Here is a 16,742-nt window from a genome sequence, read left to right on the forward strand (position 1 = left end):
CCCCCATGCTAATGCTCCCTCTGTGAGTGGCAAACTTGCACCATTAACTTCAGAACTGAAAGTGATCAAACAGAACCAGCCTCACACAGGGACAGCTTAGTTCAGTTTCACGCCCAGACTCACCTGGCCACTGCTCCTGGAAACTTGAGAATTTTCAAGGAAAGTAGCTGCTTTGGTTCCAGGCCCATCTTCGAAGGTGCCTCTCTGGGCTAGACCATGCTAGGAGGGCAGGAGGACTTCCCATCTTTACTAAAGTATGCAATACCCCCTCTCTGCCAACCCCCACCTCCTGGATCAGGAATGGAGATAGATTCTTTTTTTAAATAATCAAAGCAAAAACTGCAACTCTTTCAGTCAAGCAAGAAAAACAGGCCAACCTCAAACAAACTCTTTAATTAGCTTTGAGATGTTCCCCGGGGTCCCAAGTTATCCCAGCTCCTACATCAATAGGAAAATAAAAACTTGAGGCCTTGGGACAGGCTCTGTTTTCTCTGAATTGGAATAAAAGAGCATTTGCAGACCTGAAATTAGTTATTAGCTCACTGTGACAGGAAGACTCGAGGGTATTCCATGTCTGCAGAAAGTTCCATCAGAAAATAGCAAAAATTTACATAAATTGGCCAGCACTTTGTTTTTAACCACTAAACATTTACAGAATTTTAATTTCTTCATATACATGCTTTCAGAGAAAGTTTCCAGCAGATTCAAAGCAAGTGAGATGCACAAAAACATGAAACATGCAATTAAATTGCAAACGGTTTTGAAGCTAGGAGACCGCAAGAACCTTTAGAAAATTCCCCCTTGGGGAGTAGGCTCTTAGCTCTGTACCCTGCCCCCAGTCTGTACTCAAGGGCAGGTTTTTATCTTCATTTTGTCAACAGGAAAATAAGACTGGTGGAGGGGAGGAGGCAGAAGTCTGAATTGCTCGACACGACCCGGCGTGGGTCACAAAGTGTATGGTCCTCGGGCACAGTCTTCAGAGGCCCTGAGAGTCCCCAGTGTGATTCTCTCACTTTCGTTTGTCTCCCTGAGCCCCAATCTGCTATCTCTTCCAAAGCTGCTGAAGCCACAACAGACTGCTACAATCTACCCCTCACACGTGCCAAACACAATTACATAACTGTCTCTCCACCTCGAATATAAGCTCTGTGAGGGCAGGAACTGGTCCCTGACTGGTTTACCATCATAGGCTCAGGAATTAGCAAAAGATCAGTAAGTGTTCAGGACTATCACTCAGAGAAGGAAAACAGCAATCCACAAATACTAATTAAAATTTCCTATGTGCCTGGCACCATACTAAGTACTCTAATGCATCAAAGAAATAGCCTGGGTCCTTGACTTCGAGAGGCTTATGACAATCCATTATTTCTGTCATTGACTGCATGGGATACAACACTGGTCAATAACATACTAGGAGGCTCCTGGATATCTTCTTCCTGGATAAAGACACCCAAGGAGAACCATCTCTTTTCTGCCTTTGGATGCAACTGTTTAAAAAGGGTAATGTCTACAACAGCTGTGGCCACCTTTGAACAAGGGAGAGACAAGCTTGAAGACAAAAGGCCATCAGGCTGAAGATGGCAGGGCAGAAAGACGGAAGGCACCTGAGTTCTTCTGATGCCTGAAACTTCCCTGCCTTAGACTTCTTAGGGGAGATGATAAGCCCATCCTGCTGAAGCTGTTCGTTTGGTTGCAGGTTACCAAAAGCATCCTGATACAGTGATTCTGGCCCCTGATACAGAATATGGGCTGGATCAGAGAGGGAAGGGGCGACCTGGACAAGTGTAGTATCTAGACATGAAGAACCGAGGGCCTCATCTGTGGAGGGGAGAGTGGCACTGGAGAGGAGGGATGGAACTCAGGAGACACACAGGCAGCTTCCAGCCTTACCCACAAGATGGCCTAGTCATCCCCTCAGAGCAGGGCTCAGTTCCCACAATGACTATCTGATGAACTGGAATGTAAATAATTAATACTCTCTGCCCGTACTCACCCCCACACATGTCTCCTCCTGTCCATGGGGTAACAAAAGGGGAAATGCATCTTGTTCTATTTATAAGACCCAGCACAGCCACAAAGGCTAGCAACTGGAGCACCACAGTATTAGCTGAAGTTCTCCAAACAGGTGCCAAGTTTGGTTTGAACTTAACATTTCGCTTTTCTCAGCCTGTAACTGTTCCTCTTTGTCACTCCAGCTGCTCCCCTTGGAGCTCATCAGACAGCGTCTCACCCACAGCAAGTTTGGTTGGAGAGTTTAGAGAACACAAGTCCCTCTCCAGACTTCCAATAAATTATATGAGGCAAGGGAAGACAGATGAGGTTTGGATGATCATGAAAACCAACCCCGAGAACTTGAAGCAGAAGTGAAGCAGCACAGGCTTTACATGATCTCTGCAGAATTCCATCGGCAAAGAGGGTTATCTGGGGCCACGTGCTTGCTCCGCAGTGGCCCTGGCACATTCCACACATTGACCACACTCAAAGAGAAAGAAAAGGCATGCTTGCTGTTATTTTTAATTCCTTCCTCATTGCCTTCCAAAATTCTTCAGCAGAAGGATTATCAACTAAACTTTCACCACTCCCAACCAGTAGTATCTTTGAGGCCTCAGATAAAATGGAGCAGGGGAGCAGGAGAAGTCAGCTCATAGAAATCTCCACTCCTGGCCATCAAACGTCATCCAAGTTGCACTGGGACTAGTGGCATCTCCTAGGTCTCAAAGGGACAGGGCTTGATAAAGGTGCAGACATTCTAGATCCAAGTGGGCACCCTGCCAACCCCATACCACACCCACACCCCACCGCCCCCTCCCACATATATTTCCCTTCCCTTCAGAGTGGCCAATGACATAGCTCAATGTTCCCTAACTCCTACTCTAGTTAATTAAGCTCCAATGCTATCTTCACTCCATTAGCTCATCTTTAAGGTCTTACCCAGTTTTAAATATGATGTTGCCAACTTGCTGCATGACCTTAGGCAAGTCGCTTTACTTAGAATGGTAGCAAATAATTCACAGAGTCCCTCCCACTTGAGCAACAGCATATGAACTGGCTGATCTAATCCTCCCAGTTACCTTGGTCAAGTATCACGGTCACTGGTACAGAGGCCAGGTGACTCAGGGTGACTATTTACCCAGGCTTGCCTGGAAAATCCAGGCTTATGCCCACTACCCAGCCATGATTATTAACAGCACTGCCCCTTTTCACTTTTAGAAATGTCCTGGTTTGTCTGATAAATTACATAGTCACCCTAGATTCTAGAAGGGTTAGAGCTTCAGAGGTAAATTCAGCTCCACCCCTTATCATGAGACTTAAAGCAACCTGCCTAAGTAATCTGAACCTTATTTTTTTGTTTACAAAATAAGGATAATAATACCAATTTCAGGGCTTTTCTTACAAGGAAGAAAATGGGAGCCCTCTCTTGGGGGACAGTAAGGCAGAGTGCAAAGAACTGGGGTTCAGATTCCAGAGCCTGAGTTTAGAGTTCTGTTCTGCTACTGACCCCTCAAAGCTTCAGCCTCCTCCTCTGTAAACATAGGAAAATCATCCTTCCCAGAATCCTGTAGATAAATAAGACCAACAAGTGGGTCACCCCTCTGGTGTCTGGCATCTAGTTGGCACTCAGTCCATGCAGCACGTACCAAGATCACCCACGCGAGAGGGTTTAGGTGATTTGTCAAAGGTCAGCACATCTACTGACTCAAATCCTCGGACAAAGCCAAGAGCAACAGCTCACCTAAGCTTCTAGCACAAGACACCAGAGCATGTACACCTGAGTTCATACTCCTGTTGGATTTTGTGCATTATTTATGATTTTTTCTAAGGCCTCTGTGAAAATCTGGGTGCGAACTAGGAAGACGTAACTCCATCTCTGTCAGAAAGGATTTTTAGCAATACTAAAGAGCTGCACTACATAAAGAAATAGTACGTGACACTGCATAATATTTTACACATTGCAAAGTACTTTTAATGCATAGCTGATCTAACTGAATAAATAACTCTAAAAATCCTCCTGATGAAGATATTATTTTTCCTATTTTATTGATGAGGAAAGGGAGGCTCAAAGGAGTTAAGTTATCTAGCCACAGTCACCAGCACAGTAAGTTAGGGAGCAGGGACTTGAACCCAGGATGCTCTACTGCCATATGCTGCCCCTAGTCTCACCTTCAGCAGCAGGCCTCTAGTAATGTTTTCAGCAATGGCTCATGAACCAGAATCAGTCCATGGACACAAAACTTTACCTTTTAAAAACCTATTAACTTAAATTAACAACAACAAAAAGCTGACTCGAAACAGATAAGGTAAATTGTACTCAGTATTTAAATGGTCAATATGATTTCTGTTTGCTCTTAATGATAATAAACAATCCTGTTTTAAATAAACTATTTTACTCTCTTCTTAAGGAATACAATGTGTTACTAATATACTGATATCGTTCTGTGAGTGTGCAGTAGAGAATCTGTGTATTTTCTCCAATTGCAGTGTGGCCTAGAATTGGAAATCCTGGCCTAGATGATCATCAATGCAGAAACTAAAAACACTGACCAGAGACAGTCCACATAAAGGCATGAGGTCAGGCACAAGGAAGACCCAGAGAGAGACCAAGAGCTGATCTGCAGGCCTTTGCCTGGGGAGAGCAGTCACCTGCATGGAGCCCAGCAACACTCCACTTAATTTCCCACAGAATCCAAGTCGGGAGGCTGCCATGACTCACTGGCTAATTACCTGAACACTTGGGCTCCCAGAGCCCTCCTGGCTGAACAACGCGTCTTCTCTCCCGATGGCAAACAAAACACTACTTTCAACCAGGTCCAGACATAGCCTAAAGCTGTCCACATGGTGGTGTAAGGGATTATGACTCTGACCTGGATAACTCGGGCAGAAAACCTGCTGTTACCCGCCACAGGGTGGGAGGAGATGAAGTACAAAGGAACAGTGGCTTTAGCCATGCCACTCCCCAACTTTAAAATCTCCTGGACGCTCACAGAGCAAGGGCCAAACACCAAGCATGGCTGACCAAAGCCCTTGGCAACACCTTTCTACAACTTCTCTCCGGCCACTGCCTCTTCCATGCTCTGGCCACCCTGAACTGTCCTGCCTTCCCCAGACACCAGGCCCTTCCATGCTCTGTCTGGCCTGTGTTCCATTCAGCCTCCCACACCCCTCCCAACCTCCTATCTATCCTTCGAGGCTCTACTCGGGCATCACCGCCTCTGTAAAGCCTTCTGACACCCCTAGAAAGAGAGCTGCTCATCCTCTGCACTCCCAACCAACCCTCTGTTCTCTACTAGAGCATCTCTCCCATGGCCTCAGCATAACTGTGGTTACTGGTGTCCCTTTTTGCCTCTGAGCAGTTCAGAGACAGGACTTCACCCCTATCTCCCCTGAGGCCCAGCACAAAGTCAGTGCTCAATAAATGTTTCCAACAAAGAAATGCACGTTTGGTCGCCCAGTGCTCTGCTCCATTTTTGGACTGGCAGCTGCGGTATGTAGCACCTTCTCCCTGACCTGCATTTAATTCACTCTGGCCTCGGTTCAGGGTGAGGGACATCTCCACAATCTTGTCCATATAATGTTGCCACCTAGGTTGGGCCTCAGTTGTGGCCACACAACTGTACAGATGGTGCTAAAAACAGGCCTGCTCCTACCCCCAGTGGGTCTCAGAGCAAGAACACATATGAAGGCCTACATACCACACATCATATTTAAAAGACAGAAATCAAGGTAACGAACTGTTAAAAAGAATGTGTTCTATCATTCTACCTTGACAAATATGTTAATACAACCTGGAAGTCCAGGTTTGAATTTAGAATTCTCTGACCCCTCGGTTTCACAGTGGAATGTGAAAACTCAGGGAGAACCGGCCCCAGATCTCAGTCTACCCCCAGCACCATCCCACACTTCTGGGGGCCTCATGCACACCTATGTAGGTAGACTCCCCAGGCCACAAGTCCAAGTTCCAGCCAATTCCCCCACCCCCCTAAACCCCTCGCCTGGCCGTTGGACCAGCGGTTGCATATACTATCCATGGTCGACACAGTCTGCCCTCAGGTAGACGGACCTGGGGAAGAGGCCCACACCTCTTGGAACTTGGACTTGGAAGCAGGCTAGAGACACTGGGGCAAGAACTGATGGTCTGGAAGGAGGAGGTGCAGGCTCTAGATGGGCCTGTCCCTTGGCCCTACAGACTCCTTGCCCCATGAAGAGGAGCACAGCCAGGAGGAGAGCCAGAGCATGTCCTCTAAGTGCAAGCCCCTCTTGCACACAGCTCAGAGCACTCATGTCCAGGTCATTTCGGAGCCCGGAGTTTCTGGAGCTGACCGTTTTCACTTAACCACCAAGCCAACTGGTGAGGTGGTACTTCAGAGCCAGAAGTGCTTTGCACCCAGGCCTCAAAAAACACCAGCAACAATAAACATCATGCACTTCCACGCACTTACGGGCAGCTATCAGTGACAAGCACCTGAGTCACAGCGTTTCTGCTTCAGGATCTTACCCATCCCCCACCCTAGGAGCACTGATTCATCAAAGTTTGTTTTCAGTACTATTATTTTTAGTCTGCCAAACAATTTAAAACATGATGATAGAGAAGGTAAGGAGAGAGGGCAGAACCACCTAAGAAATATGAATTGTTTCCCTTTCAATAGTCTGCCAAGCCCTAAACCAACAAGTGGCATGGTTGCGTGTTATTTCTGTGTATGTGTTGGAAGTAGATCCTTTTACTGCATAAACCAAAGCTCTCCAAATGGTGAGCTCTGAGAGCAAAGTGCAAGCGGGAGCAAGATGGAGAGCCCTCACTGGAGTCAATAGACACCGTAAGTCAAATATCCCCCTTGAAAGGGAAAATGAGCATTTATTGGTTTACTGAGCACCTACTATGTGCTGTGAGCTACAAATATTGGCTAAGTACTTGATCTGTCTTATCCCATTTAGGTTGATTTATATGAGGGAGGTGGTCCCACCCCCATTTTACAGATGAGGAAACCAGGGTTCAAAAAGTTGAAGCCATTGTACCCAAGGTCACCACAGACCTAGGAACTGTCAGACTCAAGAGCTTTTCTCTTTCTTCTTCCTCACCTGGCTCTTCCTGAACTCCCCCCTCCCCTACTCCCTAGGTAACATTTGAAGAACCTGTTTGGGTAGAGCTAAATGCTACACACGAAATTTAAAGGGGTAGCCGAACAAACTCTAATGCACCCTGCCCTCCCATGTGCACCTTGAGTCTGAGTTCAGCAAGACTAAGACAAAGTTTACAACAGGGAAGATTTGAAGCAAAAGGAAAAACCCAATTTCCATCATCAGAGCCTGCTTTCAGCCACTTGTAACTACTCAAAAAGTCTTTTCTGGATCCATAACTCCACATTTGGGCTTGGCCCAGAGGTGATTTTTTAAGGAAAAAATGCCTTTTGGCATTTTTGAGCTGTGACAGCGTAAAAACAGACCTTTAAAAAACACACGCCCAAAAAGCATTACTATTTCAAAAGTCCAGTTTAAAAAAAAAAAAAAGCGGTGACACCTCAGAGCTACAACTTGGCTCGGCAGTTTGTGATGTAACACTGAGCAGAAGCAGCGACCAGATTTATAACTCTGTAGGTTTCAAAGGCAAACCCGTACACAGTGTTTCTTAAACAATACTTGAGTCCTCAACTCCCAGCAAAGCTTTCAGGAGAGAGAAAAACTTGCCAGATATAAACAGGGAGAGCCACGTGATATAGAAAAAGAAATATTTTGGAGGAAACTCACTTTTCATTTCCTAGCTTGGGTTTAAACTTGTAACCTCCACGCTGCCTAACAAAAGGCTTGTGCTTTCGCAATCAAGTGTAACCCTTCTTTATATAGATGCTTGAAAATAAAGAAAGAAAGCTTCCTGGGTAAACTTTGACATATGAGCAAACATTTCCACAGGTATCCTCTATAATGCTTACCTCTTACACATTTAACCATTTTTAGGCATCTGTGGTCATTAGTTTAAGCAAACTTCCTGCTCTGAGAATAGCCAAAAATAGCAACAAAAGAAGAAAAATTGCTCACTGCATCTCGACACAGCCTCCACGTCTTTATCCTAGAAGTTATTTTTATATTCCTTTGTAGTTAAATTTCACCGATTTAGACTCACAGAGTAAGGAAGAGGCAGGGAGGAGAGGGGAGATGAAACAACCAAAATTAAAAACTGAATTATAGTCTTATTACTTTCATTTATATAAATTAATTAGCACCAAGCTGACAGGCTCTTGGAACACTAATAGGAAAGATCTGTGGTTCATTGATCAACTGGATGTGTACAAATGGGAGCTTCCAAAATGCTTGCATGAGGGGCTGGCCAGCTATCTCAGTTGGCTAGGGTGTGGTGCTGGTAACACCAAGATCCAGGGTTCAATCCCTATATCGGTCAGCAGCCATAAATAAATAAATAAATAAATAAATAAAATGCTTGCATAAAAACCAATTTAGAGTTAGAAAGACCATCCAATAGAGCTTATCTAGCCTGTTTTCCAGCTAAGAACATCTGAGGCCCAGAGAAGTTAAGTGACTTGTCACAGCTAATCAGAAACAGAGCTAGATCTAGAATCTACCCAGGTCTGCTGACTCCTGCCTCTAAAATGACCCCCAAACCCTTTTTTATTAGTAATTTTTCTTTGACAACATTTATGGGGAGAGAAGGCCTGCTAAACAAACTTCAGCCTAATCCAGAATTAGCCAAACTTCTTAATTAATAGGCTTCTACTGTGTTTTTATTTTAAACTGAGTCTCTCTGTCAAAACATTCTGCAGCAGTGTGTCACTGTGGTAGACTGTGCTTACAGCAAGGGCCTCAGATAATCAACAGTGGATAGTGTGGCTTGTGCTATAGATTTATTTCTCAAACTGTTAATTAAGTCAAAACAAAGGAAAATGTTATACACACTTACACAGTTACCCTTGTCAGGAGTCAATAAACTGCAGAACTTGGGGAATTTGGTTTTTTGGCACCAAGAAAACAGTATTTACAAATTAGCCAAAGAGCAAATACATACAGCATTATTACAATTCCAAAGAACCCACGTTTAACAGCCAGTGGACTAGAAGCTACAGAAGGCAGGGAAAGAATCTGCCTTATTCACAATTTAGTCCCTGTTACCTAACAGATTAGCACCTGATAGGTGCATCAAAAGAAAGCATAAAATGAATTGGACAGGTTCTCTTGGAATCTTCTTTTGTTCTAAAACTTGGAATAGAGTAAAGTTAGAAACCAAAATTCTGCAGGTTAGGCTTAGTATGGCAACTTCCAACTGTTTCCAGGAAACACTGCCCTTGAAAATGAGAAGACTCAAAGTCTCCATGGCCTAGGAACTTGTCAGCAGTCAACAAAAGATCACAGCCCTCCTTAGGGAGCAGCTAGTCACATCCAACATTGTACCAGCCATTTGTGTCTGCAAAAGGCTGATAAACCTCCTAGTCAGTACTCTGCACGCTCAGCAAGCTGCCTTCACAAGTAGCCTTTCTGGGCAATTCTGTCTCCAGCCAATCAGTGCTATCAGATGTAGATTGGGGGAAGAAGGTAGAATTGTTTTCTGTTTTGTTTTGTTTTTGATTTAATCTGTCAATATAGCAAAGGAGACAAGAACAAAAGTAAATTAGGGCTATCCATGAGCCTTGTTGATGGAGAAAGCTGCATTCCAACCTTAGAGAACTTAATTGCTTTTATAGGAGGCTCGGGGAGAGGTGGATGAGAAGGTGAGCGAATAAGGTAACGGGAAAAAAGTCTGATTTCAATTTTAAGCAAACCCTGCTTGGCCCTCCGTTTATTACATAAAGGAGCGCACACAGAACAATGGCTATATTTTACATCAAATGGCATTAAAATCTCCTAATAAATTAATGGGTGAAAATTAAATTGTGTTAATTTTATTTCCATTATAATAATACAGCAATCACAAATTTATATTATTAAACCAATATTTATTTTTTTAAAACTCATTTTAATTGGATTCCTGATGTGATAAGCTTGAACTAAATTTTCTGGATTTCATCAACTTCTTGCATTTCTCATCAGAACTAAATGACTACTGTATTCATTGGTCTTTTTTCTATTATTAAAACTGTCATTTAAACCTTTATGTTGTTGCAAAGACTTTTTAAAAAATATATCTCTAAAAGTTCTGATGTCCATCCAGAAACTCAGGTTTATAGATTTATTTTCAGCAAGTGTTACCAGAGAAATTAGAAGCTAGGTCACACCAATATTCTGAAATTCTAAGCACCCACAATCATCTGCAAGTTGTCCACTTTTTATCAACACTCTGTCATATTCTGGGCTATCATATCTAAAGTCCCTGTTCCCACCAAGAAAACCTGAATTTCAGGTTTGCAGTACTAAACTACTTTTTTACTTCAAAGAGAAAATGCTTCACAGTGGAGTAAAGTACAGCACCCAGGTCACCCTTCAGTGTGAGTTATAAGGTGACATATTCACAACAGCATTCAGTTTAGAAAAAGGCAGAAGACAAAGATGTCCTCATTCTTGTAGGCAACTATCCCCACATACCAAAAAGTTGCCATGATCACACTGCAGTTCAAAAACTACCCTCTGATGATAACTCCTGTCCCCTTCTTAGTTTCCCACCTCACATTGACTCACCTCCTCTTGCCACCTCTTCCCACAGAATTAACTGTCTGTCCCCATATTGCTGGATACTCTGTGCATCCCTCAGCTATGGCTCATGCCCTACATCTTGGAGAAAGTCTGTCTTCCACTCTAGACAGGGAGCTCCTTGAGTACAGACACACTGCCTTGGTCATAGTAGTAGGTAATCAATAAATGACTAATTCAGTAATGAAGGCTAAACATAACACTTATATCTGTCAAGCTCTCTGGTTTACAAAATACTTCCATGAGCCTTATCTCATCCTGATTTTACAGGTGCAAACATGAAGCCTCTGAGACATTAAATGAATTTCCAAAGCCATCCAGGTAGTAAAATGGCAGATGCAGAAACTAAGGAAAACAGGTGCTTTTTCAAGGAAAACAGATGGCTGTCATTATCTTATTTTCTAACATAGCAACTTATGCAATATTTAAAAGATACATCATAGTCTTCCCCCACCCCCACCCCCCAAAAATCACTCCATATTAGATCTCCTATTTCTTCTGATGGCTGGGAATAAGAAAGAAATAGTAGTTAAAACACTCAAATAATGCCCTACTTATGTTTCCTTTACTGAAGTGTAAGCTCCTCACAGGCAGGGACTTTCTCAAATTTATCTCTGCATCCTCCCTTGACTCAGACATGGGAAGAGTCCAATAAATATCAATGAATCAAGATCCAACCTTGTAAAATTTGGTTGGGAACTGTGAGCAAGGGGCCGTCTACAATACACATCGGCCTAAACACTGAACTCCTGGGTGCAAGCAGCAGGTTCCAAGGTTCTAAGTGTCAAGGGGATGTCAAGTGGCTCCTAGGTTCAACCACAGCTCTGTGTCATCCCCCTAATCAGCTTCCCATTGTCCTGCAGGCCCCTTCTCTTCCCAGGCCCTATGTGGAGCTGCGCTAATCAAGGTTAACAAGAGCAAGGACAGCATAGACAGCCTCCCCAGCAGCTGGAAGGGGGCTTGCTTCCAATGGCCCACAACAGATTAGCACTCTGAACAGCATCTGGGAGGGGTGGGTGGAGGGAAGATGCTGAGATCTAAAGGGGATTAAAGAGGGCACTCCGCAGCCTTGGTAATAGGTCTGTCCCCAGAAGTCTGAAAAAGGAGTGTTAAAGACGAGGATCTTCTTCCTTTCTCCCCAAGATGAGAGTAGCCTGGCAAAGTCCAGGGAGATAACAGGAGACGACTATACTAAAAGATCAGATGCACAGAGAGGTAGGAGATGCTGTGTGTCAGATCTAGCATTTGGTCAAATTCTTCCATTTTCCTCTGGACTTGGTGCTCTGACACAAGAAAGCCCAAACTCCCTTCCAAGCAAACAACATCTTAAGCTTGGTGCGGCTCCCAACCCCTGGGCCAAGGCATGGATCCCACTGGTGGAAGAACAAGTGTCTATCAGAAAAGTAATTTTTAAGTGTGCTTGGTCCCTTATTACTAACATAACATCCACACATGGATTCTTTCTCTCAGTGTCAAATGCTTCAACGTCACTCTTATAAACTGGTGAGGAAGATTTCTGCAGGGAAGGAGTGAGATGCTGTTATAGAATGTGTCTAAGTTCTGCCCATCTCGCCAGACCTCCTATCCTGATAGCCCCTTTGTCGGTGTATATAGGTCAAGCTCTCACCACTTCCTTGGCACCGATCTCTTTTACATTCTTGATACCAGTAAGCCTGTATCATTCCAGTTCTCCTGATCAATGAAACAGGGTAGAGCTGGTGTAAAAGAGAAGCGAGCACGCGGTCTGGAAGACCTGGTATACAGTTACAGTTGCTAAATGTTGCTGTTGCTGCTCATGACTACATATTAGCCAAAACACACTTGACAGAATCTCCTTAGGTGGAGGGCTCCTTAAACCACAGAGTCCACATCTCGCAGAATGTTATTTTATGCACCCACTTCCCCATCTCACACACACAGTGGGATGACTAAGAAACATTTTCCTTTGTCTACTTTCCAAAGCCCAACTCCTAAACGGCACTGTGGAGAGAGCAGACAATTTGACAAGCAACACCACAATCTATGGGGCTTAGCACACACATCAATATCACCAGCATAAGGCCAGCTAGCCACCTCCCCAAGACGTGGCCTTTAGTTTTCTGCCCACAACCAAAACAGCAGCAGCTGTTGCCAAGGAAGACAAGGTGACCCAGAGGCGTGGGCACAAAATCCAGGGATGGAAATCCATTTTGTCTGGATCCACCCAAGCAACTGGGTTTCCCTAATTGAGAAAAGATGAAAAAAATCCACTTTTAGCATTAGGTCTCTCCAGACAGGCAGAAGATGCCCCAGTCCTAACAAAGTCATGAGAAGGCCAGGGGACAAGTTAGCTTGAACTTCGGAAACATCCAAAGCATTCGCATCCCTCAGACTGCGGAGGATTTTGGAAGAGAAAGAGGCAGGTCAATGCTATGCCCCCACAGAGGGCAACACCTACCAAGGCAAGGACAGCAAGGCCTCTTCTCCAAGCCATCACCAGCCTGAAGATTAAGCATAGCAAACAACAAAGGTCCACACCGCCCACCCCAGGCTAACAGTGCTTTAGCGTTCAGCAAAGAACTTACTCCGAATCTTCTAAGTACAGAGCAGCAGGAGCAGCAGAAAGAGCACACTGAGCCGGAATCCCGTGCCCATTTTCTCAGTCCCGTCACCTCTCTTCTCCAAAGTTTTCTCTACTTAAAAATGAGATAATCTTAAGCCTAACAGCCTTATCTATTTTGCAGGGGTTGGTTGGTTGGTTGGTTTCTTTCTTTCTTTCTTCCAAGACCTCATAAAACCATGTGAAAGTGCTTTTTAAACTGTGAAACTTTTCACAGCTGCTTGTTTTATAATTGATACCACTTTTTTTTTCTTTCAATGCTTAAAGTACTTATTCTCAATGCCCAGGCAGATAAGGAGAAGGCAGATTTTGCAGACCCCTCCCCAGATAGAAAACTATGACACTCACCCTCCCCGCCCCCACCAAAGGAATAAAGAAGTAAGAACCAGACCTGGGACCAAACCCCAGGTCTCTCTGACCATCACATCATATCACCTCCTCTGAAGTCAATTTTGGCTCCCAGTCACACATCCGGAGCGCACTCAGACAGCACACCACCTTCCCTTCCCATGTATTGACTGGGTCTACCCAGTTTTTAAAAAAAATTATTTTTAAAGTCAGCACTCCCACCTTATGTGGCATTTATTTCCAGGGGAGGCCTGCCTTGGATTCCTGTGGACAGATGTTGCTTTGTGCCTGCCTGACACAGCTGGCAGCCCTTGCACAGCTGCCCCAAGCAGGTGGCCAAGGATGGAGTCCACCCCCCGGCCCAGGAGCGAGGATGACAATCCCTGTGGGGCTCCGACCCCTGAAAGCCCTCTACTCATTCCTCTGCAGCCTGGGACCCCAGAACACCCTCCCAAACACACACACCCCCACACCCTCCCTTGGTTCAGAATCAGACTTCAAAAGGGGTCTGAGAGGTAGAGAGGAGAGGCCAAGCTGCCCCCCACCCCAATTCCCAACCAGGCACAGCTAAGCTAAGGTAGGCCCTGGGGAGTGGAAGAAGTCACTGACCCCTTCTATCAGCCATCTGTGAGCTCCCGCCCAACCTAACTAGCGGAATGGGAAGGAGGATAAAGAGGTCCAGACAGATGGCAGGGCGCTTTGGGAAGGAGGGCTCTGCAGGAATGCGATGCGAGGCCCACTTTGGGATGTGTTTTGTTATCTGTCCGGTTCTAGTTCCCCTCGGTTCTGCATCAACCCGAAATCTCCTAGACTAAAAGGGGGGTCCAAACAGCCAGGAGGGGGCTGGGAGATTGGAGAGAAGACCCTATTTTCTGCCAATTGTCTCTTCCCATCTGAAAGTCAGATCATTGTACTGCAACTAAAGTGCGTGCGTGCACAGGGGGCGGGAGACTGGCACAACCAAGTCTAAAAATACTCGATAAAAATGCTAATCCCGAAGGCAAAGAAAGAACGAAGAAGGAATCTGTCAATCACGAGGCTCCCGCTCCTCACCCACAGCCCCAGCTGTACGGACTGCATTCCTGTAGACGAGGAAAGAAGTGGGGGGACAGGACCGAAGCAAAGAAAGGCAGAGACACCACCACCTCCACGAGCGCGGGCCGCGGGGGCGGGAGGCGGCGGCGGAGGAGGGGCTCCGGCCCGCGGAGCCGAACAAAGCGGGCCTCAACTTGTAGCCCGCAGCTCCCCGGGGTGGGGGCGGCCGATTCCAGCAGTACCCCTTTTCTCGGAGGTGGACAGCGAATGTGAGATCTGGAAGCGAGTGCCGAGTAGGAGCACCATGTTGTGAATCTTTGCAAATCCAGAGGTTTTGTTTGGGGTTCCCCCCCCTTCATGTCCGCGCTCTTGCTCTCCCCTTGCACACGCACACGCACACGCACTCACGCACACACACACACACAGACACACACACACACACACACACACAATCGCTCCCTCTCCAACCCCACCGGGCAGGCCCCGCAGCACTAGGGGGCTGGGCCGGCGCGCCTTCCGGACCCCCAGGCGGGCTCCCACCTGGGGATGGTGATGCACTTGGTGTTGACGTTCTGCGTGGTGATGGCCTTCTCCAGCTCATCCAGCTGCCCCGTCTTCTTGAGCTTCTTGACCAAGCTCTTGACCGCCTTCTCGCACCACTTCTCCTCCTGCCCGTTCTGCTCGCCCTTCTTCCAGCCCAGCAGGCGCTTCACGATCGGGGGAGTAAAGGGCAGGATGGACGACATGGCTGGGGAAGGCGCGCGCACAGCGAGGGGCGCCCCCGGCGGGGCTGGGCGCGGCGGGACGCCGGGGGCGCAGAGGGGAGCTCAGCCGGGGCCGGCCGCGGCCGCCCAAACTTCGCCTCAACTCTCGGCGAACTTGCCGGTGCGCCGGGCCGGGACGAGGCGCTGCAACTTGCGGAGCTCGGCGCGCGGCCCTGCGCCCCGAGAGGCTCCCACGGCGGGGAGAAGCGCGGAGGGGGCGCGGGCGGGCGGGCTGGCGGCAGCGGCGCCGGGTCGGGAAGGCCCCGAACGCAGGGCGGAGGCGGAGGCCGTGAGACTCGGAGTGGCAGCAGAAAGTTTGGGTTTCCGCACGGGGTAGCTGTTTGGGTGCCGCCTCCGGGAAGGAAAGTCCAACCCCCAGCCAAACTTTGCTCGCCTAGCTCGCTTTGATGCGCAGATCCCCTCGCCTCGGCGGCCTCGCCTCCCCGCTTCCCTCCTCCTACCGGCTGCTCGCTCGCTCGCTCCCTCGGCCGGCCCGGGGCGTGCGCCGAGCTCCCGCTCCCGCCCGCTCCCAGTCTGTGTTTCATGCAAATCCGCGTGCAGCCTCCTTTCCAAGCGCTGTCACCGCCCCCTCGCCGCCGGGGCTCCCCGCCTCCTCCCCCGCGCCCCGCCGCCTCCTCCCCAGGGCGCCCTGCCCGCCCCCTGCTCCGGGGAGGGCTCCCGGCCATCCCCCGCCCCGCGCCGAGCACGCCCACGTGGGCGACCCGGGACGGGGGCGGCGGCGGCGGCGGCCCCGACCCAGAGTCGGGCGGGAGCGGGGAGGAAGTCCTGGGAAAGGAGCAGCGAGAGGGGCCCCAGGCTGGAGGGCTGAGCGCGGGCTATGGCGTCCGCTCTCGGAACCCACACTCGGGAAGCTCAGTTGGAGTTGCGGGCCGGAGAGGGTTAGACTCGCAGCTAGTAACTGCTGTCTGGCCGAGGCCTGGCGGAGCACCCCGGGAGGATCTCGGCCCGAGTCGGGGCGCACGGAAGACTCCAGGACCAGGAAGTCGGGGCGCACACTTGGACTCGCGCTCGCGGATCCCCGTCAGGGGCCTCGGCCGGTGCCAGCGACCAGGGGGCTGTTTTTGTTTTCTCACTGGTGAAATCACACCGGCTGAGAGTCTGTATGCGGAGGAGGGAGTAGAGACGCGAGAGAAGTGGGCTCTAAGAAGTGGAGATTTGGGGACCGCAGTGACAACCTGGACAATAGCTACAGCCGAGGATACCTTGGGCCTTGTGAACCAAGTACCTTGAAGAAAATGGGCTTCAAAGACATCTCTTTTGAGTTCATCAAGAAATGAATGGGGGCGCTTTAGAATTTATCTTTGGGGGAAACTTACATCACAGAGTGCTGGGGAATCTCCTGATACAGA

General features: G+C 47.7%; 1 protein-coding gene across 2 annotated transcripts in view; it reads right to left on the bottom strand.

Annotated features, from left to right (window-relative positions):
• SMAD3 (SMAD family member 3) overlaps positions 1–15,899 on the bottom strand; it is a 111,329-nt gene extending 95,430 nt beyond the window's left edge. For both annotated transcript variants that reach the window (XM_063089512.1, XM_063089511.1), the window contains exon 1: positions 15,149–15,899. In XM_063089512.1, coding sequence (XP_062945582.1) covers positions 15,149–15,354 — 206 coding nt within the window. In that variant the 5' untranslated portion in view covers positions 15,355–15,899. The remainder of the gene's footprint in view (positions 1–15,148) is intronic.
• Between the last annotated feature and the right edge of the window lie 843 nt (positions 15,900–16,742).

Source organism: Cynocephalus volans, chromosome 3 (assembly GCF_027409185.1).
Source record: "Cynocephalus volans isolate mCynVol1 chromosome 3, mCynVol1.pri, whole genome shotgun sequence".
Taxonomy (NCBI): Eukaryota; Metazoa; Chordata; class Mammalia; order Dermoptera; family Cynocephalidae; genus Cynocephalus; species Cynocephalus volans.